This window comes from Equus asinus, chromosome 30 (assembly GCF_041296235.1).
Source record: "Equus asinus isolate D_3611 breed Donkey chromosome 30, EquAss-T2T_v2, whole genome shotgun sequence".
Classification (NCBI taxonomy): Eukaryota; Metazoa; Chordata; class Mammalia; order Perissodactyla; family Equidae; genus Equus; species Equus asinus.
This window is the reverse complement of record NC_091819.1, coordinates 357,372-383,662: the sequence shown is the minus strand read 5'-3', so window position 1 is coordinate 383,662 and position 26,291 is coordinate 357,372. Positions and strand designations below refer to the sequence as shown.

Here is a 26,291-nt window from a genome sequence, read left to right as displayed (position 1 = left end):
TGCGACATCTTCTCTACACAGTATCAGAGGACCCCCAGTTCAACACCTAAGAATCAGACTAGCAATTTTATGCATAAGGATTTAAATCCTATTTCTGTCTTAGGTGCTGTGTGACCTTCAGCAAGGCCTTACAACTGTCTCTGCTTCAGCTTTAAAACAAGTGTAGCAAATGAACTGCTTGTACAGACACTGGCACAATTAAACAAAAATGCCTATAAAACTCTTCGGAATCAAGCTATAAAACCAATTATAATTCAGCAGAATTGTACCTAATTTCTACTGTACATGAAAACTTACTAAAAGACTCCAGTGAAGGAAAAACAGAAGATAGTAATAACAATCTATTATTTCTATAATTGAACAGTTCAGCATACAAACTTAATTTTATAGCTGTGCACTAATGCAAAAGTTTCACACTGTTTCAATCATGTACTAAAACTGAAAATGTTCAATCATGTGTATAGAAAAACTGGAAATAATAGAAACATCATTGGAGGTTAAGAAACACAGACTGGCAACTGGAAAAGGGACCATCCCTAATCCTGTGAAAACTTTACACTTTCATTTTTATGTGTCAATTAAAAATTTTAATAATTTATATGGTTCAAAACATTAAAGGTACAAAAGGGTTTACCACGAATAGTCCCCTAGCCTCCCTATCCACCTGGCTACCTAGTTTCCTTCTCTGTTGGCAATGCATAGATTCAGTTTCTTGTGTTCCTTGGAGGGCTATCACGTACATATATGGAAGGAAATCCACCTGTTATCCTCGCCTCCATTTTTTTTAAAAACAGAAAAGGTGTAGATGCTCTCTTCTAAAGACGCAAATGCTCACATTTGGAACGGTTCCTTTCTATTGTGATCGAAATCTGATCTTCTGTGCCATGGGCAGTAAACATGAGTGCCCAAAGTTTCTCTCCGTGATTTTCACAATCAGGTATACATCATTAATTTTAAACACTTCCAGGGCTACCTAGGCATGAACAATAGCAACTTTAATGTCTGTACCTTTCAACTGAAGCAGACAGGCTGCAGGGAGCAGTTCTTGTACATTCTCCACCGTCACGTGTACTGTTTCTGTGTACACAAAGTCCAACAGGATTTCCATGGTAGAAGCAGTTAAACCTTGGATATCAACATAAGGTTTTCCCTTCTCTGAAAGCTGGAAATTCAAAGCATATGAAATAATGGTGGTTATAATTCCACAAAACAAAGGCAGTATCTCATATCCAAGAGCGTGAAGAGATGTTAATAATATTAATTGAACATACACCTTTTAAAAAATTACGTTCTATCTTTTTGATTTGTATAAAGCAAATATGGCATGTATTTGTAGCTTTTCAAATGGGGGGGAGCTGTATGTAACCTAAGAGCACACAGTGAGGTCACACCCTTCCAGGAATATCAACTTTACTGGTAAATAACTTAAAACACTGCTCTCATATTAAAACAAACGTAGGTGTATTAAAGAACAGAAGGCAGAAGTCCCATGAACATATCACTAGTGTCTGGGAGCCTTTAAGATAAAACAAAATTTCAATGGACTCTCATGCTTGTAGAGGACCCAGTGGGTTACAGCTCCAGACCCTCCAGGACCACCCAGTTCTGTCTTATCTGTCCTTAGACTATATTTGGTAATGATGAAAAGAGACATGCAGGTCATCTGAAGGGGCCTTCTGCTCTAACACTGCCTGAATACAACTGAATTCCCTGATACTATTTCAAAATATTCAGTTGACTCTACTTTGTGATTACTGAATTGTTGGTATTATATTTAATCTAGAATATATCCTTGGAGTCATGAGTATTGATGAGGCCAGATAATGATAGAAAATTCTTTAGCTAAGGATGGATATCTTCAATTTTACAGGACAGTAAGCTGTATGTAAATTGATTACTTTATGAAAATCTTACCAGATCTTAAGCTTAGTTTAGAAACTCAAATTACTCACAAAACTCCAGTGCACTTCTATTACGAACTAAATGTCTTTATCACTTTTGATACTTCTATCAGCCCAGAATAATAATCAGACAGTATTCTCTACCAAAGCCAAGAACAAAATCAACCTCTAACATTAAAAAAGGTCACTAGTATATTATTTGGAAAAACATTTTATTAACATTTATCACAGCATAAGTATTTACAAACAGAAATACAAAAGTACATTTATTCTAGAAGTTTCTTATTCAATAGACTATATTCCCATCAGCCCAAATAGGTTAAATATGGAAATGATTTCACTATGTAATAACTTAGAGCAATTACAGTGTCATTTCACATTTACATTTGCTTCACAATTTTTCAGAGTGCTTCTCATTTACTATTATTTCATCTGATTTTCACAGCAACCTGTGAAGACAGTTAGCTCTGACGTTATTGCTACTGAAGACATGAAGGATCTAAGGTTCAAAGAAGTTATGTGACTTCACCAAGCTCTCTTAACTAGCAAGTGACAGACATAACTCAGGTCCTCTTGCCTCACTCCTATGATCTTTCAATTGGACCACATTTGAGGAACATCTCTGGGCTGGAAGAGAACAATGAAACCATCTAGTTCAATCACTGTATTTAACAGATCAAATCAGTGAAGTCAAATGGTTGCGAGGGTTCACACAGAATTGCTAAGAGAATTGAGCCTAGAAGCCAGGTCTCTGGACCCTCTCCTTTATATCAATTACTCTTAAAAATAAAGAGAAAACCATCTGGCATTTTCTTGCCTGATATTGGTTTTTAAAGAAAGACTATAAAATAAGCACTGATTAGAAACAAATGAAAAAGAATTCTTTTCCAGAACTCCAGACCAATTTCTAAATGTGTAGAAAAAGAGTGAAGACACACTAATTTTCCTCGAGCTGACAAAGCACAGGATGTACAATACGTAATTAGCAGGTGGCAGTCCTAGACCATTAGTATTTCACGCTCAGCAGCTGCTGGGTGACACTCTCCTTACCCAGTTAAATGCCAACTGCTTCTGATGCTCTCAGGCAGATACTGCAGAGAACAGTAAAGGATAGGGAGCTGTAACATTACACAAGCTCACTTTAAAATTAGCCTGGATTAGCTGGAACGATCTGTCAGGTTTCCACGTTATTCCTTCCAGCCATGTGACTGAGCACTGGTTCACAGCATCATAAACTACTTACGCTTTAAAATCAGACTATAGAATACAAAACTCCTTATCTCAGAGGCTGAGGGACACAGTACTTAAAAACTGTTTGGGCTTCAGAGTTAGAAAATTAGGGATTAAATCCCATGTCTACTATTTACAAGCCATGAGACTCGGGGCAAATCATTTAACATCTGAGACCTTCTTTCTTTGTATGTAAAAGGAGATGGCAACATCACCTCCTGGGGAGAATGGGATATAACAATCACCTAAAGCAGCACCTGGCCCAGAAAGGTGGTTATGTCTTTATTACGACACCAGCTCTCCCACTCAGATCCAGCAGCAACAGCTTCAATAAGGTGAGGGGACTAACTGAAGACAATAAGTGCTGGTTAAACAGATTTCTTTTTTAAAGATTTTATTTTTCCTTCTTTTCCCAAAGCCCCCTGGTACACAGTTGTGTATTTTTAGTTGTGGGTCTTTCTAGTTGTGGCATGTGGGACGGTGCCTCAGCATGGCTTAATGAGCGGTGCCAGGTCCATGCCCAGGACTTGAAATGGCAAAACCCTGGGCCACCGAAGCAGAAGGCACGAACGTAACCACTTGGCCACGGGGTCGGGCCCTAAAAAGATTTTTTAAAGTGTTACCATAATGAAATATTTCAGGCATACATATAAATATAGATAATGATATAATAAAACCCTGGTGTATTCACTGCTCAAGCTTAAAAAAAAAAGATAATTTATTTAAAATTTAAAAATCAAACTTGATCTTGAAAAGTAAAAAAGTTGCAGTGCTCTCCTCTGTTCAGCTTTCTAGGAGCAATCACAATGTAGTCAACAGCTTTACTCCACATTTTAAATGTTTTGTTAATTACTAAAGCAGCCTTTCTTAATGCTTTGTGAGCACTACTGTTTTTCTTGTCAAGTCAGCCTTTTCCTAATTCCCTTTGCTAACTGCGTACCCTCCAGAGTCAGCAGCTCTTTCCAAGTTATCCCCCATGCCAACAGTCATCCATCAGGTTCTCTTCCTCTCATGTGAAACCACTCTAAAATCTGCACTAGCAGAATGAACACTGGTTTTCTTCAATATCGTTAGGAGTAGTGGGAAGAGGAGTGAATCCCAACCCTTTCCTTCACTACTCTCTACACCCCTAGTATTCACTTTAACATACTAAACTTGAGGAAGAGCAAAACAGGAAAACAAACAAGACCAATAAGTGACATCCAATAGCTGACATTTATGTTTTACCACATGCTAGACACTGTTCTAAGCACTTTACATGCAATGCTCTCCAATAACTGTCACAATAACCACGTTGCCGTGTATTCCTATCATCCCTAAGGTAGAGATGAGAAACTAAGGCACGGTCAAGTGGCACATCTTATCCAGAGCCTGCCCATTTAACCACCATGCTATAGAAATTCAGCACCATCTCACAGTTCTACTGTTTTATTCAGTAAAATGAGCTGACTACAAGGTTGCAACATGTGCGAGTGTCATTTGTTTAGGGGATAAGTTACCACTTACCTCACTGGTGAACATGGCACAGAAGTAGTCACTACAGGCAGCCAGCACAATCCGATGGGCAGGGAAGTCCTTCTGCTCTACCCTTAATGTCACATCACAGAGGGTATTGCTCTTCCTGAGGGAGTTCATCGAATTGAGGATGGATTTAGCATGAGTATTTGTCATTATGTCTTTGGGGGCCATAATGCCTCCCATCAAGCAATATGTAGAAGGAATGAAACGAGTCCTTGGATTCTGCAAGGACAAGAGAAAAAAAACAATGAGCATATTTGAAGGACTGCGAAACTGAATACATTCAATGAGCTTTAAGGGGGCTTCCTCAGACCCAAACACCCACAAGTAGAGAGCACTCCTACTCCTGGCATTACTGCCACAATCTAGCCACTAACTATCCCAAGTAAAAAGGATCTCTTCTTTCTCTGACTTGCACTATAACTGAGTACCCCTACCACTTGACGTTTATTATAATCAACACTTTACTGCAAACAGAAACTACACATGTCCCGCATATCTCCACAAAGCTGTTGTCTCAAATGAGAAAATGATGAAAAGATAAAATTTCTTCAAGGTGTGATATCACTGTCATTTGATATCCATCCATAAGATTAAGTAGATCAGTATGGGGGGGGGTCCTGTTTTATATATTTTCTCTATCCTAGTAGCTGTACAATGAACGTTTAGTGATTGAATGCAAGAAAAGAAAAATTGTGTATTCAACTAAGAGCAATACAGACTAGAGTCAGCGAAAATGGACTTTTTTCTAAAGAAGTATGCAAAGATTTATTTGATGACTTCCGACTATTTCTTGATTTCTTCTTAAAATGACACTCCAAATGAGGACTCGACAGCTACACTGAGTAATGGAAACCATACAAGCTCACGTATAAACTTTCACTTAAGCTACTGAAGCTCTTCCATAGAGGGTTCCTCCTACTCTACATTATTAGGAAATGTCCATCGACATTAACAAGTCAATATTTGCAGTAATTCTTCTATACCGAAACAGAGGCTCATTAGGAAAGAAAACTGTCAAAACTCTACTGATTTTACTGCCACAGCTGGTCACTTGCAAACTTCACTTGTATGCATCAATTAAATGAACTCACTAAGAGATCACAGATCAAAAAACCAATATAAGAAGTACTTTCTTGGTTGTTGACAGCCTCTAGTCACACTATTTTTTTCTTTTTTTGCTTTAAGGACAATTTTTGGGGAATAAAATGGAGTCATTACTAAGAGAGTCTATCTTACTTGAAATACAAAACTTTCTCAAATGATCTAAAGGAAAAAAAGAATCAAACTACGATCTTCAACAGTCCATAACCCACAACCGTAATTTTCGAATAGCAAAAACGAGACCCTAAATTCTCATCTACTCCTGTTCACAGCGTATTATCCTACAAGCAGTCTCGGTAATCCCTCCAACTCTGCAGAGATCCATTTTACAGAAAAGGTGATTCATCAGAGCAGACGATGCTTTTCGCAACGATTTTCCTTAAGCCGACTCAGTCTCAACTCCGGAGCTGCAAGCAGGTCTGAGAACCCCCCGCCGTGAGGACTTCCCGGGGGCGCTCTGCAGCCTCCGCGGCAGGACGGCCGGCGGAGACCCAGCTCCCCGGGACGCCTGCCTCGCCTCCCCTTTCCGAGGCGCTCTATTCTAGAACTGCCGCGGTCATCCGAACGCAGGGTCGCGCCCTGGGGGACTCGGGGAGGGGGGCCGCGCCGAGCCCAGGAAGGCTCAACTGCAGGCGGGAGGAGGCAGGAAGGGCGGCCTCCGCGCGACTCGACACCCAGGCGGAGGCCCGGGCGCGTCTCTCCCGTTCCGACCGGGCGGCGCACGGGCCGGGCCGCGCCGGAGCCCACGGCCGGGAGGGCGGCGGCCACCGCCTCAGGGCACTCACCCGCGCTCCCGGCCCGCCCGCGCAGACCGCGCCCCGCCCGTGGGGACAGGCTGGGGGCCAGCAGGCGGCTCAGGAGGAACCCAAGCGCCGCCGCCGCCGCCGCCGCACCGGCCCGCAGCCTCCGGAGCCGTCACCAGGCCGTCCCCGCCGCCGCGCGGCGTGATGACGTAACGCAGCCCGAGGCCCACCCCTTCCGTTCCGGTCTGCGTCACGTGAGGTGGCGGCGTCACGTGACCCGTCGGCCCGGGCTTCCGGCTTGGTAATCTTCGGGAGAGCGGGCGAGAAGGACGTGGGCGGGGCCTTCCTGCGAGCTCGGAGAGCGTCGCGGGCTGGGATGCTCCGGGCTCGTGAGACAGGCAGGTTGAAGGCTCTCTCAGAGAGCTCGGGGTCTAGGGGAGCTCGCTGCGGGGAGCCTGTGCTACCTGCCAGGTGTGCGGGAACCCTGTCGCATGTCGCAGCGCTTCAAGTTGCTTAGGTCCGTGTCCTCATTGCCCCTTCTCAGGCTGAACACCGTCGCGGTGGGAATCCCCCAGCCCTGCGCTCCACTCACCTCAGCCTTCTCTGCATCTCCTCGGGGACTGTCATTACCCCTGAGGTCCCTCTCTGCCTTTTGCGCTGGAGGACAAATAAGTGGAAGGAGCTCGTGGTCACTAGAAGTTGGACGTTGTGAGGGAAACTGCCAGGGATCTTCTTAGAAGTCCCGGGAGTCCTCATCTTCCTCTTCTGCTGACTTTGCCCCAGCTCCTGGGGGCTGAGCGTTTTTGCTTCTAATCGATTTTGGCGCACTTTTCTTAGTGGCTCGGAAGGGAACGAGGGTCCTTGGTTCAACTTAATGTGAGTGTCCCAGCTAATTGTGTTTGATTATACTGTTTTCTTCCCTGAGGCCCTTGATTCTTTAGCGATACTAAAACCATAGCCAAGTGGGCAGCAGTCTAATTTTACATAGTGTTTCCATCTTTCCTATCATGTCTCTCTGACCTAAAATTATCCCTGATTTATACGGGGGTGGGGGGGGGGGTGGGATTGCAGGCTCGGTACAAGTTCTGTTGGGGGCGTTTTGGAAAAGTTCACCAAAATTATTGTTACAGGCTTTTAATTAATACCAGCTCTGATATCGGTTCCCCTACAGTGACCCCAGCATATGTGGGGTTAAAACCAGAAGCTCTCATCCCCTTCCCGTTTCTTTAGTTACATTCTTTAGTTACACTCATACGTAAATATCTGTTTCTTTAACCTTTGTCTCCCTGAGCTTTGTAACTAAACAGAAGTTACAAATTGTTAAAGCCCAGGTGGCCTCAGCTGGGCTCACACCAAAGTTTTGGCTAATCAGGGGTCCTTAAAGTTTATTACAGGAAAACAGATGTCCAGAGAATAGCAAGAAACTGAAGCTTCCCGGGCCCCAACTCCTTGGCTTCCTGGCACCAGAATCTGCCAATCCACCCTGGAGGCAGACAACCAAGGACACCCACCTGCAGATTCCCTTATCTCACCATCCCCCTCCCTAGGAGCAGCCTCACAAGGCCAAACACCGGCTGGTGGGAAAGGTTGACCAGCAAGGTCACAGGTTCCCACTCCCTACAAGCAGCAAACCTTTAAAACCCTTTACCCACTTCTTAATGGGAGCCAGCAGTTCCTAAGGCGTTAGCCGGCCCGTGCCTGGCAAAGAAAAAAATAAAACTGTTTTTTTCCTTTTCACCCAAAACTCTGTTCTCGCTATTTGGGTTGGCACCAAGTTCAGAGAACAAACTTTCAGTAACATTGTAAATGCAGATATCCTTTAACTGAGTGATTTTTATGTTTATTCTTATATACTCCTGCGCATGTAAAATGATGTGTGTGCAAGGTCTAATTTGTAGATTAGATTGAAACAACCTTAATGTCCATCAGTAGGTGACTGGTTCAATAAAGTACATCTGTGCAATCCAATACCATGATGTTGTGAACAGTGTGTATAGTTTGCCATTATTTGTATAAAAAGGTTGGGGAAATATAAGTATTCATATTTGCCTGTATATGTCTAAAATGCATTTGGAAAGATATGAAATCAAGTGGTAATATTGGTTTCTTCAAATAGAGAAACTGGTTGATTGGGAGACTGGGTGGGAGGATTTTCCCCCTCCATAACTTTTTGTGCCTTTTGAACTTTTCATTATATGAATTAAAAATATGTACAATTCAAATAGCCCTAAAGGTCTAGTGGTTAAGATTCTGCACTCTCACCGCTGAGGCTAAAGTCAGGGAACCACAGCACCCATCTGTCAGTTGTCATTCTGTGGCAGCTGCATGTTACTGTGATGCTGAAAGCTATGCTACCAGTATTTCAAATACCAGCAGGGTTACCCATGGTGGACAGGTTTCAGCAGAGCTTGCAGACTAGGACAGACCAAGAAGAAGGACCTGGCCACCTGCTTTTGAAAAAATTGGCCATGAAAACCATGAATAGCAGCAGAGCATTGTCTGATATGGCGCTGCAAGATGAGAGGATGGCACAAAAAGATCTGGCAGGGATCCGCTCTGCTGTGCAAAAGGTCGCTAGGAGCCAGAATCGACTCGATGGTACTAACAAGCAATTTAAATAAAAAGTAAAAATAAACCCTTGTTCTGTGGATGCAAAATAGCACTTTAATGATATTGCCTAATTCCTGGCTGTTAAATTGGGAATTTTTCCAAATGTGAGAGGGAACTTAATCAAAGAGGCTTTGTTTAGATTATGCCCACCCTTTTTCCAGAGACAAAAAGAGAGGGAAACTGCTAATAAGCAAGCCAACACTGAGGGAACTAGTTCAGGCTAGTTCATGGTGCAGTCCTGGCATGTTTTGGGTCTTTAAGTCATGGGTACACTATCCTTGCCATACAAGAATATTTCCAGTCATTTGGAAATACCCTAAAGCCCAAGCCCAAACTTGCTCTGAGTTTCTTAGGTCCATTCTGGAGGGCTGGGTTCTGGTTAAGGTGAGTCGGTCAGTTTCCATACATAATCCTGCTTTGATGGTTTGGACCTGGGGTGATTCTGAGTGTTTATATCTCCTCAAGGGTTTCAGTAAAGGAAAACAGAATTTGCCTTGGAACGCTAGATCATGTACATAGAGTATAGGTCAAATCTCTAAACCAGCTAGGCAGAATACATTGTGTTTTTGCACCACCTGAGTGTGGCAGACATGACAATGCACCTCTTAATTACTCATTTAACGTAATCAAAGCAGGGCCCCAGCTGCTGCTTTGAAATTCGTCACTGAGGTGCCAGCCCGGTGGGGCAGCGGTTAAGTTCCCACATTCCACTTCTCGGCGGCCCAGGGTTCGCCGGTTCCAATCCCGGGTGCGGACATGGCACCGCTTGGCAAAAGCCATGCTGTGGTAGGCGTCCCACGTATAAAGTAGAGGAAGAAGGGCATGGATGTTAGCTCAGGGCCAGTCTTCCTCAGCAAAAAGAGGAGGATTGGCAGTAGTTAGCTCAGGGCTAATCTTCCTTTAAAAAAGGAAATTTGTCACTGAATTTGCACTCGGGCCCAGATCATGCCTCCTAAGAGCTGGTTCTTGCCCCAACTGGGCATAGCAGATACTGAGGTGGACCTTTTCCCAGGAAGATGGCCCTGAGCTAACATCTGTTGCCCATCTTTTTTGTCCCCCCCCCCAAGCCCCCACAGTACACAGTTGGATATCTAAGTGTAGGTCATTCTAGTTCCTCTATGTGGGATGCTGCCACCCCGATGAGCAGTGCCTAAGTCTGCACCCAGGATCTGAACCAGCGAACCTTGGGATGCTGAAGCGGAGTATGCCAACTTAATCACCTGGCCATGGGGCCAGCCCCCAGAATCAGCATTCTTTTAAATGAAGTAACCTATGATAGATAGCAGTTGCATCTCATACTGTGAAGTGTTGTTTCACGAAACATTTGGATGTTGTAATGTGTATATACCCTAAGCTTATCCACACAAAGTGGTCCTGCCAATGTACAGCTCCACCAGCAGCATCTGGTCTGCTCCATAGCCATACCCACACTCAGAATCTGAGGATTTTTATGTTGTATCAGTCTGGTAGCAGTAAAATGGTTTATCACTTTGGTTTTAACTTACATTTCCCTGACTACCATGGGAAGTCGAGAAACTTCACTTGTTGGCCTGGTCTGATTATTTTTTAAAAGAATTATTTGTTCTCTCAGTTGTACAAACTTGACCCTCAAAGTAAACTCAACTTCTAACTCAAGATTTCCATCTCACTGCCTACATTAGCTTGGAAGTGCTCACTGCGGACCTTACACTATCCCATGAACAGAACTCACGTCAACTCGAGGACAACTCGCAAAGGCACAGAAAGCTCCCGAATAAGCTCGTGCAACAACCTTAAGCAAGGTGGTTTTAAAAGCACTAAACTCCAAAGTAATAGGTAGTAGACCTTTGATATTCACAAAGGCTATATCACAACACCTTTGAGAATCTTTTACTTATTCAACACTACTATAGCACACTAATTTCTCTAGTAAATGTCTGTGCAATAAGCAGAGAAAAATAAAGCTGTATTGAGGAGCATGTGTCAGGAATTCAATCAGGTTCATTCACTGGCTTGCATGTGCCAGTCTGTCAATACCTTTGATTCAAATTTGTGCCTCAGCAGAATCTGACATTACTTTCCTAGTTTTAATCCTTTGGAGTTATGTGCAAATAGTTGAGACCACACGTGTTAAATTTCTGAATGCCAAGTGTCTTCTGTACTTTCCTTTATTATCATCATAGTCTTTGCGTCAAGATACATAGCAATGATAGCAGGTTTCTTTTTAAAGCTTAGTATTAAATATTAAATATCTTTCCCCATTTTAATTTTACATTACTCTGCCAAGAAAAAAAAAAAATTAAAACTTAAGTTATTTGAAGCCTGGACACATTTCCATGATTAGCCGGGCTATGTAAAAGTTGGGGGCTTTCTTCTTCCTGCTGTGTAAGCAGATCCAGGCCCCAGAAAGATGGGACCAGGTTATAATTGTTTTGAAAAGTGTGCTACAAAAATGGAAGGCCTGTTATAAGCCAGGTTACAAAGTAAGGACAGGGGTAAGGGAGGGACGTTTTCTTCCAGAAACAGAATTTCTGAAGAGTCCCAGTCCATCATTTTTCCCCAAAATGGTTGGAGGGGTAAAAATCTCAACATGAGCTTCAAAGTACTGTCTCTGGAGGGGGACGGAGTTACCTCGCCGAGGAGGGGGACGGTGGAGTTTGACCATCCCCACCTTTCTCAGCTAGGGAAATGGAAAGTTTATTGCCCAGTGGATGTGAAAGTGGGCTGAAGCTTGGTTGGTACTGAATTCTCTAAGAGGTTTCTTCTAGAAACAGACAACTCAGACTCTTCCTCTCACTTCAGCAAAGAAGTGATTTTTAAAAGCACTTGGGAAGTCCCTCCTCCAGCTTGCAGGTGAGGGGCTCAGAGAAGGGAGTCATCAGTACAGCCGCCTTCAAGGCCGTACCGGAACTCCTGAAGGTTGGAGACCCCGTAGAAGTGGACAAAGGCTGCTGCCACCACCAGGACATGGAAAATCTGATGAGACTGGAACTGCAGGAATGACAAGAGAAGAGCCTTCAGGATCATGCAAGGAGGGATGAGAAACAAGCAGGAGAAAGCATTTTCCTGTTCTAGTTTCTCCTCAAAAAAATTTTTTTTAAATCATAAAAGCGCTGTATTTGTTGCAGAAAATTAAAAAGTCCCGTCAGAGATACACTAAAATGTTAATATTGGTTACTTCCCCACCATGTCTCCCTATGTACACATATATACCCCCCAAATGCTGCAGGATCCTCATGCCTCTTACTGCCTCTCACGCAGACCTTTAACTTTAGGCTGGTCATTCACCACCAGAGACCCTGCTGGAAGAGTCATTTCTTACCCATATGTCAAATTTTCCAGGAAAGAAGCGCTCAGGAATTCGAGCAGCATAGAGGCCAGCTCCTGTGATGTACATCACAGCCATGAGGAAGAACCAGCCCATCTGGCCCACTGTGGTGGCCTTGACAAAGCCCTCAGCGATTGTAAAGTGCATGGTGGGCACAACACCGCTCAAGCCGAGTCCCAGGAACACTCCTGAACAAAGCAGATGTAAGACTGTCAAGCAGGGGAACACTCACTCCATGAAGGCACTGCTGACTTACTCTGGAATCCAGATATTGAGGATCATTAGCGATTTTCTGCTGAACAGTACACATTTAGCAAATGTAGCAACAAGATGGGTAACAGGCAGCAGATGTTTCTTCAACATCCAGAATGAGAAGGCTGTGCAAGTGCCAATATAGCTGTTACCTTTTAAGGAGCACCAAGAACAAACACCTCACATTCTTTATTATCTGCTAAGAAGCCTAGGAAAAATGATGTCAGAACTCTCTGATGGTTGATTTGGGCACAGAACCTGGATGGCAAGGCCTCAGGGGGCCTGCAAGCCAGAGAAGTAGGACAGGTTTCCATGAAGCTGAGAAAAGACTTAAGTAATCAGGACTCTGACTTCCCGAGTAGACAGATACACCAGATCAGACGCTGTCCGTGGCTGCTGGGACACACAGAGAAAGTGAGAGGAAGGCAGGAGTGAGCACTCGCTCACCACCACCACACTATACGTAACTGGAGGGCAGGGACCACCTTCTCCTTTTTTTTCCCCCCTGCAGGAAGATTAGCCCTGGGCCAACATCTGCCACCAATCCTCCTCTTTTTGCTGAGGAAGACTGGCCCTGAGCTAAGATCCATGCCCACCTTCCTCTACTTTATATGTGGGATGCCTGCCACAGCATGGCTTGACAAGCAGTGCATAGGTCCGCACCCAGGATCCGAACTGAACCTGCAAGCCACAGCCACTGAAGCAGAGTTCCCAAACTTAACCTCTGCGCCACCAGGTAGGCCCCCCACCTTCTCCATTTTTGTAGATATGCTTGTGAACGCACAATGCTTGGCACATGGTTGGTACTTAATGAATATTTAGTTTTTTTAACTGAACACTAAAACACAGAAGATATTAAGAAGTCTAAAGGGGGGGCTGGCCCCGTGGCCGAGTGGTTAAGTTCGCGCGCTCCGCTGCAGGCGGCCCAGTGTTTCGTTGGTTCGAATCCTGGGCGTGGACATGGCACTGCTCATCAAACCACGCTGAGGGGGCGTCCCACATGCCACAACTAGAAGGACCCACAGCGAAGAATATACAACTATGTACTGGGGGGCTTTGGGGAGAAAGAGGAAAAAATAAAATCTTTAAAAAAAAAGAAGTCTAAAGGGACTGAAGATTAGTGGTAATTGGTGTGTAGCTCCAAGTAATAAAGCTTAAAATGAGAGTCCAGATGAGACAATACAAAGATGATTGTGCTTATAGCTATTAGGTTATAGTCATGCATCACTTAATGACGGGGACACATTCTGAGAAATGCATCATTAGGCGATTTTGTCATTGTGTGAAAATCAGAGAGTGTACTTACACAGACCTAGATGATACAGTCCACACACACCTAGGCTCTATGGTACTAATCTTATGGGACCACCATCATATGTGCAGTTTGTTGATGACTGGAATGTCGTTATGTGGCATGTGACTGTACTATGAAACTTCGGGGAGAATTAACCTTTGAAAATTCATGCTGTTTTGAAAGTTCTGAACACAAATCAGGGTTTGGACAGGGTCCCCAAACTGCACACCTCAGGGCCCAGAGTGGAGCCTATTAGGCTAAGGTCCAAACACCCAGGAGGCTTCCACTGTGTCTTCCTGCCCACCTGCTCTTGTCTGCCGGTGCTTAGGAGTGGCAAACCGGTCCCACTGTGCCACGATGATGGCGGAAATGCCCAGGACACAGACGATGGAGAGGTAGATGAGCCGTGGCTGTGGGGAGCAGTAGAAGGAGTAATAGAGCCAGGGGACAAAGCTCCCCATGATCAGTAGAGCAATCCCTGAATAATCCAGTCTGAAAAAGAGCCACAAAAACAAAACCAATCAGTGGCAGAAATGAAGAATTCCTACAGCTCGTTTAACTTTTTTTCTGTTTTCTACCCACTCGCAGACTTGACTACCCCCAGTTTCCCCTCACTTCCCACACAATCCACCCTATATCCTGGGTCAAAACTCCACAAGGTCAAGCACTTCTATTTTGCAGTGGAAAAGGTTCTACAGATCCTTGATCACAGAACTATATGCCTTTCTCTAGCTGTGAACACTCTATCTCCTCGTGTATACTTAAATTCAGGAGTTCTATCACAGTCCAGCTGGTTCCCAGCTTAGTACTGAGGAAGGGCTCTGAATCTCTCTTGTTCTGATAGGTTGCGTTCTAAAAACAAAACTCTTAAATTGGGAGTATTATTAAGGGGTACTGTTCTGTTCTGGTTGACTTTTTAATGAAAAAAATGTATTCTTGTTACTGGTATTACTGGGAAAAACAAAGTAACACACCACTCCCACCAAAACCAAGCAAACAAACAAAGAACTCCAGGCTCAGAGTTGGGGAGTACGGAACGCACTAGATAGTGGACACCCGGGGCTTCCAGCAATGCATGGGCAGCAAAGATAAGCTTTGCTGGATGGGTGGGTAGGACCCCTGGCAGAACAAGGCACAGAATACTTCGCCACACCTTCCTTTGGCTCGGGCGATAGCCAGCTAAGACAGTACTGGGTACTTGGTCGTGGAGAGCAGCCACTAGCACTCCAAGGCTCACAAAGGATAGCACTGCACAGGGAGAAAATATATTCTACAACTGGGTTCCATCTCTTGAGGCTGCCATGAAGGATTTAAGAGAAAAGCTTCATCACCCTATTATACCCACAAAACAGAAAGCCCTTCCTCTGGCAGATCAGGGAATCTTTAGGAGTCACTGGAGTTTCCAGGACCCAGTCAGCACTCAGACCACAGGATGTGACAACAGGGCGTGGTCTTTCCCTACTGACATTCTTTCCACTCACTTGGAAAAAGTCCGAGAGACTTTCTCTGAATGGCAATAGACGGTGTGAAAGAGCCAGGAGAAGCTGAGGCAGAGCACCGCGCCCAGAAAGAACATCCCGAAAACCACCTTCTCCTGCAGAGGGGCCATGAAGTACATGTTTGGTCTGAGCATGGTCAAGATTCCCAAAAAGAGAAACAGCACAAAACCTACAGGAAGGGAAAAAAAAACAACCCTGAGGAAAAAGGGAACGTGCACTCTGATAGTTCACGGTGTTCAGTCAGTACTAAAATTACAGGGTTTAGCTGTGCAAACTGCAGTTTAAATTTAAACTTCAGGAGAAAACGGGACCCATCATATAAACCCAAACAAGAAGATCATTTTCTGAAACGCTGGGACATTGTTTTGACAATGGGAACTTATGAAGAAGAAGGAAGTGCCTCCCCCCGGGACAGATGTGATCACGAGAGAACACCTAGTTCCAATTTCTTCTCCTGTTTCTAGGCCTTCTTCCTCCAGTCTTAAAGACCAGTGATCAAGAGTCAACCTAGCTCACTGGTAGTTTAAAGGCACACTGCCAGCTATCCATCAGTCAGAACGACTCTGTTCTTCCTTCCCATGGACAAAGGCTATATAATCTCTTGGCATTTAAGGAGACAAAAATTGGATTTTTCCCTATCCAAATCACTCACCAAGTAGATGGGTCCAGATGTTGCCAGTCTCCGTGTGGATGCGGAAGATGCTCTTGAAGCAGGCCCGAAAGGAGGGCATGGGGGGTCTGTGGCCATGCAGCAGATAGTCATTGTCCTTCAGCCAGTCGGGGAGCACATCATACGGGATGACCCTCCAACGTCCCTCCCACACCTAGAATACACACACTCTCTCTAAGCAGGACCCTCGAGAATACTGAGTTCCCCAAGGCCAAGGGCTGAAGGAGAGCTCGGCTAGGAGGACTCAGTCAGGCTTTGGGTGGTCCTGGGTAACATCAGAGAACCAGCGTGGACCTGGAGCTATCCAAGACACAGCATAAATGAGGCCATTCTGGGACGGACCATTTTTTTAATGCTTTTGTTCTTTGGTCATGTAGTCTATCTAGATATGCTTTAGATAAGTGTTTCTCAACCTTTAAAAAAAATACAGTAGGACCTCCTTTAAGCTACTCAAAATTTCAAAATTAAGTAAATATAGTGACTGAAAACAAAGAAGTAGAAATTACACATATGGTTTTAAAAATATACATTTTATCTCTCCTTTGCCCCTCTCCTCCAGGAAATACTGGTTGCCCCCTGCTCTATCCTTTCCCGGATTAGATTCCAAGTTCTCACTAGGTTGAGATTATGACTTTTTGGAGCAGGGCTTCTTAGCCAAGGACACATGGACAATAGACAGAATCCAGAGAATGGACGGAAATCTGGATGGAAAAAAGTTATCTTTATTTTCATTCACCTCAAACTAAAATTTAACATTTCCTTCAATTATAAGTGTGAGCAACAAAGCATAGCAGTAATAGAACTTGTGAATCTGTCACCAACAGAAATCACAGATATTTTCACACATCAGTTTTGCAGATATCAAAATATTGTTTCTACTCATCACTACTTAGAAATTATAAATTTTAATAAAACGTTATAGCTTGTCACTAGTGCATATTTAATGTTAATAAAAGAGCACATATTACTACATCACATTGTAATATTTTGATGACTGCCAAAGGGATTCACAGCAAAAACACTATACTGTTTTAGAATGCGTTTTGAACAACGCCTAACATGTAGGCAATGAAAATTTAGCCATCCTTCCCCTTGACTTACTCCACCTTAAGCAAAAACAAATGCATTACACGGAGTAAAAGCTCTTCAGTCCAACGCATGCTTGCCAGCTGGGAACGCCCCAGTAAGCCTCTCCCCTTCCCCTCCAGGACAGCAGCTGTTAGGCTGTACCTTATATACAAACTCCTCCATCTTCTCCATGGCATGGTGGGCTTGCAGAGGGAGTGTCAGTACCCGCACCTCCTCCTCCTCTTCCTGGGGCACTGGGCATGCTTGCTCTTCTTCAGCCTATATGGGGAAAAAAACCAACAAAAGCCAATCCTAGGAGTCATCTTGTAAACTGTTCTATTCCAGATCAGAAAGATTCAGAGAAACCCAAACTCAACTTTTTCTACCCAGCCTCTCTCCCACACATAGGGCCCTGTCTCCAAAAGCATGACAGTTAAGGAGTTTACAACATCTGTAGTTCAAGATTTATTAATACTTTGTGAAGGGTGGAGTGAAAGCTCAATTCAGCATGCAGGAGACAGACATGGAGACTGGCATCAGAGGGACACAGGACTGGCACACCAATCCTAAATGTTCTCTAAATCTTCATGGCCCATCCTTATCTCTAGGACAGTGGTCCTCAACTTTCCCCAATTTCCCAAATATTTCTCTCCTCCAGACCACTAAACTTTCAAAACAATGAAAAAGTCTCAGAGACTGCTTTAACAGTTTAAATCTCTTCATAGTTCTCTGTTCCCTGACTCTGGGGATGCTATCATGACGCAAACTTTGTATACGCAGCAGCTCCCAGGAGTATCAGGGCCTCAGGACTAGTTCCACAGAAAGCAGCAGCACTGACTCCTGTACCCAAAGGAGTCTCAACACAGAGAGTGCACACCAGAGAGCACTTGCCTACCAAGGAGAGAAACTTTTCTCTCTGTCCCAAGGCTCCAAACCATGGGGATGGAGAGCCTGGCAGTTCAACTCCTTCTCTGGGCTACTCGCTCTCCTGCTGATGGTCCCTGGTAAACAAATGGTCCCGCTTAGATTTTGTGATACAGATTCCTGCTGGCCAACCCCAATATCCATTCTCTCTCTTTCTCAGTAAGAGCATTCTTGGTTCTTTTCAGGGTGGCAAAGTTATTGTAATTTTACTCAGGCCCACTGAAAAGACTACCTTGTCTAGTCTCCACTGCAGCTGCATATAACTACATAACTAAGTTCTGGCCTATGGGATATAAATGGCAGCATTGCAAGGTACTTCCAGAAAAGGCAGGTCCTTCTCCCTTCTGCTCCCTCCCTTGTGGTGGCTAGTACCTGGGCGGGATGGGTAACATATTAAGAATGATGGAGGAGACAGACAGGTGAGCCTCTATATCAGCCTTGGTTACTTCCAGAATTTTTTATGTGAGAAAGACTTCTATCTGGTCAAAACTATAGGGATTTTCGTTTGTTAAATGAAGCCAAACCTAATCCTAAATGACTACTTCCCTCATTCAATCAGACATTTACTAACCACTTACTGGATTTCAGGTCTTGTGCTAAGCACTGGGGTTACAAAGATAGTGAACTCACAAAAGCTTACAGCGGGCAAACCAGACAAATCAAAAGATACTTATAACACAGTATGGTAAGGATTGGGACAGAGATATTCCCAGGGTGCTACAGTTCCTCCCTTGGGGTGGGAGTTGGGATCTTAAAAAACGGAGACCGACAGAGATCTGAGGAGAGATGACGGCCCAGGGAAGGACTCCTGGAAGACAACTTACTTTGGTTGGGTTGGCGATTACCCGTGTGCCCTTCTCTTCTAGCAAGGGTCCCAGTTCAGCCAGCTCCAGCGTGTCCGTTTCCCTGTTACTGGCAGGAGCCCCATTGCCCTGCGCCACCACAGATCCTTTGTGAGAAGACATCTGGCTGGTACCTCAAAACCCTGCAGCTTCAGCTTGGGGAAAGGTTGGAGTCTCTCAGCCCCAGGGGGCAGAGATCTCCCTGTGATGGTCGACGCTAAAAGCAAACACAAACATGACGAGTGTTGACAGTTTATTCCTCTCATAGTTTCATTTCTACAAGCCAATACTGAATAAGATACAGCTAATCAACTCACACCGTCTCTAAAGGCCAATTAATTGTTAAAACAAAATCTATTCCTCGATCTCCCTCCTTAATATCACTCTTTGCTCAGAACCTCACCAATCTCACAGTTAAGGCTGAAAACATAACACCTGGTTGCTTGCCTTCAAAGGATCTGTGGTTATCGTACCAAACTGTCGCCAGTGACAAACAGCTACCCACCCTCACCTCCCTCCCACAGGCATGGAGTCTGTTTAGTGAGAAGAATCTGGCCTACCACTCCCAAAGCTATTCTGCCCAAGGAAGGCCTGGCTTTGAGACTGTGGAGCAATAACATGAAGTCAACACCTGGCTGAAATTACTACAAGACCACCCAGGCTTAGAAATGAATTAAACGCCAACCAAACTAAGCTGGGCTTTGTCTACAAATGCTCTGACAAGTGTGCCCTGAATGCAAAAGACACTTGGCTGTGGACTAGATGTCCAGTGGTTAATTTCTCTGCAAGGTCACTAATTCTATTATAGGATTATAGCCTGGGTTCAACACTTGGATAACAAGCTTTCCTCACAATCTCCTTAAAGCAAGCAATAACTTACCTGGAAGCAGGAAGCTGAAGACAGGCAGGCACACACACATACCAAACAACCACATACCTTTGCCACACACATACCAAACAACCGGCTCAGCAAGAGCTTGTTCCAACCACCACAGCTCATAACCCAAGCTCCACTCAAATTAGCTTTTCAGAAACTAGAGACAGGCACCACATCCTTTAGGAAAACCAGAAAAACCCAGAACTCAGTTTTCTAGGAAAAATCTCAAACATTTCAGGGTTTCCTGAGATCGACTTTAGCAGGAGTCTTTAACTAGGCCTCAGGGAGATGAAAAGAGGGGGAAAGTGCTCAAAGATTTCTAATATCTTATAAATTACTAGTGTTTTTCCCCCAGAAACAAAGCAGTTTATTACTCATAGCAGTAATATAAGCCAGAATATTAACATTTTCCTGCACTAGTTACCTCAGCCCGACAACCAGTGGGCAATGCAAAGAGGACCAGATAACACCTGCACAAGGCGCGGGTTCCACATAAGAGAGGACAAAGAATTGGGGAACCCAAATCTTTTTTTTTGAGGAAGATTAGCCCTGAGCTAACTACTGCCAATCCTCCTTTTTGCTGAGGAAGACTGGCCCTGAGCTAACATCCATGCCCATCTTCCTCTATTTTATCTGTGGGACGCCTATCACAGCATGGCTTTTGCCAAGCGGTGCCATGGCCACACCCAGGATGGGAAGCAGTGAACCCCTGGCCGCTGAGAAGCGGAACGTGCAAAATTAACCACTGCGCCACAGGGCTGGCCCCACCAAATCTTTGACAATGGGCAGTAAGCACAGCACGACTCTGTGCCCAAGGAGACATTATAGCTATATTCCATGGCGGGTGACTATACAAACATCTTTGACATGTTGTACAGTTCCTTTTTTACCCAACAGTAACCACAAGTCCCTCTCAGGGATTAAAACTGGCTGTATGCAGCCAGGTGAGGGCAATCCTCAAGTCTCAAAACAGTCATGCTGGGCTCAGCTCACAAGCACAGCTGAATGCAATGGCAAACCTGGGTGCAGAGAGCAAACAGTAGCTCCCTGAACAGCAGGCCTCTCTATGGTGAAACACAGACGGCTCCTCTTCCTTCAGACGGACGACTGACAAGACAGATGCCAGCCCACAGTCACAGCCAACTACTGAGCCCAAGGAGAACAGGAAACTGGAGGCCCCTGCAAACCTCAGGAGACAGGCAAGCCACATGAGAAGGAACATTGGGAAATCTGTTTCAACAGACTGACCACAAAACATATTACATCAAAGTGAAGTACTACCGAATAAACAGCTTTACTAAGAAATAATGTATACTACAGCAAAAAACATAACTAGCTTTGGGCATCTTGGAGAAGTCTGAAAAGGGGAACACATTTAGCTTAGAATACTGCTGGCACTACTTTAGAGGCAGGCCACGGTGGGCAGTGGGGTGCTGTTGTTCTCAGGTTCTGGATACAATACTACGCAGATCACAAATTGATATGTATGAGTTTGGTCAGCCTGTATTTCAAAATGAATGAATGAATGAATGGGGCAGCATTCCAGCCAGCAAGCATATGACTTATTAGCTTCCCGTCACTGCCTAAAGGTTTATGGCCTCTTTCTTGTGGTTGTGGGGCTTCCTCCTCCTCCTTCCCCCAGAGTAAGCCAACACAATCACCAATTATTTAACAAGGCACTAGGGCCCTAAGGCATTCTAAGGTACTGTGCAAAATACTAAGTTGAACAAGTTAAATCATTGTTTTCAAAGAGCCTACAATCAGACGGCATGAGGTAATCTGTGATATGTGTAAAACCAGTGATACAATGTCACTCTCCAGGAGAACGGTGGAGAGAGAGAACCCCTAAACTACAGGCCACATACTAAGTTCTGTTATTTGGAATGCTGTGTAACTATTATACTGGAGGCAATGGGAATAATATAAACAAAGTTTAATTTGGGCAATTAGGGTCAGAGATCAGATGCAGAATCTAGCTTGGTATTCCTACTAATTTCCTCATTTGATCTGAAAATTTTTATGCCCTCAAGTACAGTGTTCTCTTAGGATGACCTCAGTCTCTTGGCCATCAGCAAAGTCTTCTCCCCTTCAGTCCAAACCACTTCCTATTAATTCTTTGGATTCCCTCCAGCTCCTCTATCTCTAGCTCCCACACCTCCCCTCAGCATTGTCTTCTAGACCCAAAGTCACTAAGCCTAACAGACACCCCACTTAACTCACAAACTAGCCATCAGCTACAATTAATCGTACAGGACATGTCATCATGAATTAACGTACATGCAATGGAGGTCAATGGAGATCATGTCATCGTAATGAGCAAGGTCCATTGTCCAGTTTGGTCTTTGAAACTGTAGCAACACAGAGGCAGCAAAGGGAGAGAAAGGGATGAGAGGTCTGGCAAAAAAGAAGAGCAAATAATACCAGGACCTGAAAATCTAACTTCCAATAGGGTGGACCACTCAAAAACAACTGGGAATTATTACAAGCAAGTGTTTTAGTCTCCATCATATAAAATCAGCAAAACCCCTAAGGTCTTATGACTGATTCTAGGAGCACTCAGGAGAGCAGGATACACTTTAACTTTCTACCAGCTTTTTGCATCCTCATGTATTTGAGGAAACACATTTCCTGTCAAACTCGCCACACCCAATATGGCATACTATAATTGGGCCAAACTCTGCTGACTGCATTTTTGACGGGATTTCTTCAATTCAAGCTAATAAATCTTTACCACTAAGCTTTCCAACTGGAAAAACCTATGATATTAGAGAATAATACAGTGGAGGCAGGGAGGTGTTTGTGTTCCCATAAATAAGATAATCCTGTGCCAAACCTGGGAGGACTGATTCTTAATCACCAGCCAGTTAGCTGGAGAGTTTATTTCCCTTACAGTTTTTTGAGACATTTATTCTGTGATCCAGTTCCCGAGTTTTCCAGGCTACCGCACACTCCTTCCCTGGAGTCAAAGGCACATGGCTTCTTCGAGGAGTTTTTAATCTCTGGTCCCGTCCTCTTAGAGATCCCAAGGGTAGGCGCTATCAAGGCCTACCAGACCATCATTGTTCGAAAGCCGGTTGGTCTGGCAGTAAAGACAACACAGCCATCTTCTCTATGTGCTCTCTCTTTTAGGGAAGGTGGTTTCACAGCACTGAGGGGAAAAACGAGTTGAGGCAATGAACTATGTGTGAAAATTACTAAACTGCACTAATGGGGCCTAAGCTTTCCAACTTGATGCCAAGTGTCACTGACTTAGGAGTCTCAAGTAGAAAATCACAATCTAATTTCCTTTGTAGCTCTTCTCCAGTTAAAGTTATCCCAATAGAAGAGGTCTTTTTGATCCCCAACAGACAGGTAATCTTTTCAAATGCCATATTAATTTCAACAACAAAAAGTAAAGTATACAGGCACACGAAGGAGTTTCATGCCAGGCCCTGTTTTTAATACCTGGTTTCAGTCCATTTCAGATATATGGTCAACATGGTTACACACTATAGTGATCACTTTGTACTGTGCACCTCAGAAGCCCCAACGAGACAAGAGCAAACTAGGTGGAGGTGCACGCCTAAACGCCAATCACTTGGAACTGGTTGGGCTAGAGGGCACTTTCAAAGATCTTTTCAATCCAAGACAGCTACAAACTTCATAAACATTAATCAAGCCCCTAGCATTTCTGAGCAGGAAGAGGGAAACAACTCTAAGCATAATGAGAGGAACAAAGTCCAGTGGGCAATGGTAGGGACAAATGGACACTGAGGACAAAATGTAACTACTTTGATAAGTAGCAGGACCAGAAAAAATAACTAATAAAGCTTCTAGATTTAAAGATGACTGTTTAGTTCACCAGTGTGACCACAAGTAGATGGGACAGCTTAACACAGCAAGAGTGTTATAGAGTTTCAGTTTAGCTTATATGCTAGGGGTCAGGGGAAATTTCCTAGGGAAACAGAGAACAAGCTTACTGGCACTGAAAGAAGTGCAAACTCTATCCTGTATACATCTCAGAATACCTATTGATTATTTACAATACGCATAGCACTGTGGCTACAGAGACAAGGAATAGACAGGAGTTAAGAGGCTTGACATGGTTGCTGGTCTTTACTTCAAGAGGGAGCAAAAACTTTTGTTTTCTACTAACATCACTACAAGGCAATACCACTAAGTGCTGAAGGAATTCAGAAGAAGAGGTCAATTTTAGTTGGAATGATCAGGAAAGGTTTTGTGGAAGATTTTAAGAAAGGATCTTGATAAGTAAAGATGGGAGCAGGGCATTCCAGGAGGGTACGCGGTATGAACCAAGGCAGACTTGAAGGAACATAACCCCTAGGGTAGTGAATAATCCATTTTTCCATAAATGAGTCTTGGAAAGGTAAAATGAGGTCAGACTGAAGAAACTGAAGATAGCCTAAAAGCCTACTTAAGGTAGTATACTTTACCCACTGGCAATGGGGAGCCTAGTGGATTAATGTTGCCTCCTGATATTTGTCGAGATTCTTTCCTATTTGCAGGCAAAGTGGTCGGTTAAATTTTTTTTTTTATCATTTGGGAATTATGTATTTCCTTGGCCACTGAGAAGAGAATGATTTCAGATTGTACTCTGCAATTAGGTATGGTTTTTGGAGGTCTACCCTAAGATGGACCTTCGCAGTTTTTAAGAGGGATTCCCCAAGTACGACCACTATATGGGAACACAGAAGTTACTCCTGGAATAAGGAAATTTAGCAGCTGCAAGCTGGGACGGGCTACCCTGGCATTACCATTTGTTTAGCACCACCCAGTCTAAACTCCCAGTACTTACAGATACTATAAGAACATCAGGAATGGCATTGCACCGTAACAGGTGACCCAACTCCTACCGAGAGAAAAGCGGTGAACAGATCCCACTACTACTTCATTTCAGAAAAGAACAGCCATTACAATGTTTACTTGATTTAAATCTTCTAAATACTTGAGGGAAATACTGTGGTTAATCTAGTAAAGTACTATGGAGGTCTCCTAATGCTCCTTTTACCCCTGAAACTGTGTACACTGAAACTCGCCTCCTCAGTTTCCCATTTGCCTACAAAGCACCAGAAACTGAAGGAAAGTACATATCTACATTATTTTCTTAAAAAGCGAAGGCTCGAGGACCAAAAATCTCGAACATAAGATGGCAAACATAAACACGAGATTTCCAAGGGAATGAAATTTCGTTTTCCCCCAAAGCAGTTTAGATTCTGTTCACATTTCAGCTTTTAGAACGACCTAAAATAAAAAGTAAACTGTCCACCAACCTCCCCTTCTCCCCCATCAAGGTAGGGGCACTGTCACGGTTAGATCTGCCAAAGATTGTTGGTCTGTCAAAGACTTAGGGCTTCCCAGGCCACCAAAGGCGGCGTTTCCCGCTGATGCGGTTCTGCGACCCGGGCACACACCCCGACTCCCCATTTGCCTCGCGCGGCGGCCCTGGGACCAGGCTGAGCTCCGGCCTGGCCCGTCCCGAGGCGGAGCCTGAATCTACACGTCTCAGCCCCAGCGGGTTGGGAAGACACAGCACTCACCAGGACTGCTGGCCGTCGGGGCAAGCCGGGGTACGAGCGGCCCACCCGCTCCGAAATTGCTTTGGAGGCCGCCCTGGAGGCGGCACGCAGTGGGAAGGGCCGGAAATGTTTACAAGCCCGCCCGCGGAGAGGCCCGGAGGCCCGGCCGGCGTCGGGGCGGGGGCCTCGGGACCCTCGGGGCGCCCGGGTGGCTTGGCCCACAGGCTGACCCCGCCTCAGGCCTGGGGTGAGGCTCCCGGGGCCCCCGCGCTCCGGCCGAACCCTGCCCACCCGCTCGCCACGGCAGCCCGGGGACACTTACGGCTGGGCAGCCGGGCTCTGCTGGCGCCGCGCTCCGGCGCTACATCCCGCAGCGCTGGAGGCCGCCTGCGGCCGAGCGGCCCGGATCCTTAGCGCCCTCCCCGCGCCGGAAGGGGCGCGCGCCCACATGGCGTCACTTCCGCCGCCGCGTCGCCTCCTCTCGGCGCTCGCTGCCCTCGCACCCGGCGGTCTCCCCGTGGGCCCGCCCCGCTCCTCGTGACCACGCCTCCTCCGGCTAGGCCCCGCCTCCCGCCCGACCACGCCCCCCGTCCCGGCCCCGCCCCCTGGCTGCGCTCGACAGGAGACTCCAGCTCGCCAGACCTCGGGAGGACCACGCCCTCAAGCGGCAAACTGGAACGCGCGCTGGAGAAGGAATTTCAGGGAATTCGACCCAACCCCGGGAAGGAATGCCGAATATCCTACCTTGCACCCTGTCGTCTAAACTGAGAAATGCCCTACATCTCCTCTTTTACCGACACGAGTTGTTTTAGCTCCGAAATTTGCTAATCCCTCTTCCTCAATCTCGTGGTCCCTCCCTCCCTGCCACAGATGTTTATCGAGCGCCTGTCACCTGCAGGGCACCGGGCTAGCCTCCGCTTCTGGCTCCTGTTATTT

At 45.1% G+C, this 26,291-nt stretch overlaps 2 protein-coding genes across 14 annotated transcripts in view; both read right to left on the bottom strand.

Annotated features, from left to right (window-relative positions):
- KLHL12 (kelch like family member 12) overlaps positions 1-6,743 on the bottom strand; it is a 30,409-nt gene extending 23,666 nt beyond the window's left edge. Inside the window, exons 1-3 of the mRNA XM_014855418.3 lie at positions 6,539-6,743; positions 4,638-4,871; positions 1,009-1,162 (exon numbers count right to left, since the gene is read on the bottom strand). Coding sequence (XP_014710904.1) covers positions 1,009-1,162; positions 4,638-4,832 — 349 coding nt within the window. The 5' untranslated portion in view covers positions 4,833-4,871; positions 6,539-6,743. The remainder of the gene's footprint in view (positions 1-1,008; positions 1,163-4,637; positions 4,872-6,538) is intronic.
- Positions 6,744-11,237: 4,494 nt separating this feature from the next.
- Positions 11,238-25,870, bottom strand: ADIPOR1 (adiponectin receptor 1). 13 transcript variants are annotated; one of them, XM_070501625.1, is made up of 12 exons: positions 25,678-25,779; positions 24,635-24,688; positions 22,730-22,987; positions 22,117-22,187; positions 20,859-21,018; positions 18,945-19,179; positions 17,359-17,475; positions 16,111-16,282; positions 15,441-15,627; positions 14,264-14,451; positions 12,408-12,601; positions 11,238-12,076 (listed from the first exon to the last, which is right to left on the bottom strand). In XM_070501625.1, the coding sequence occupies exons 6-12, from the start codon at positions 19,083-19,085 to the stop codon at positions 11,948-11,950; spliced, it is 1,128 nt and encodes a 375-aa protein (XP_070357726.1). In that variant the 5' UTR covers positions 19,086-19,179; positions 20,859-21,018; positions 22,117-22,187; positions 22,730-22,987; positions 24,635-24,688; positions 25,678-25,779; the 3' UTR covers positions 11,238-11,947. The 13 variants fall into 13 exon arrangements, with proteins under 13 accessions (XP_070357726.1, XP_044618696.1, XP_070357727.1 ...); XM_044762761.2 differs by lacking the exon at positions 24,635-24,688 and having other exon boundaries at positions 25,678-25,796; XM_070501626.1 differs by lacking the exon at positions 22,730-22,987.
- Positions 25,871-26,291: the final 421 nt, after the last annotated feature.

What these genes read in the sequence shown, in the direction of transcription:
- ADIPOR1 (XM_014855375.3), bottom strand. Translation starts at nt 19,085, where the DNA reads ATGTCTTCTCACAAAGGATCTGTGGTGGCGCAGGGCAATGGGGCTCCT. An exon ending in TGGAGGAGTTTGTATATAAG is followed by an intron (nt 16,283 to 17,358) that starts GTACAGCCTAAC and finishes TGTGTATTCTAG; the next exon opens with GTGTGGGAGGGACGTTGGAG. An exon ending in CTGGAAAATTTGACATATGG is followed by an intron (nt 12,077 to 12,407) that starts GTAAGAAATGAC and finishes TCATTCCTGCAG; the next exon opens with TTCCAGTCTCATCAGATTTT.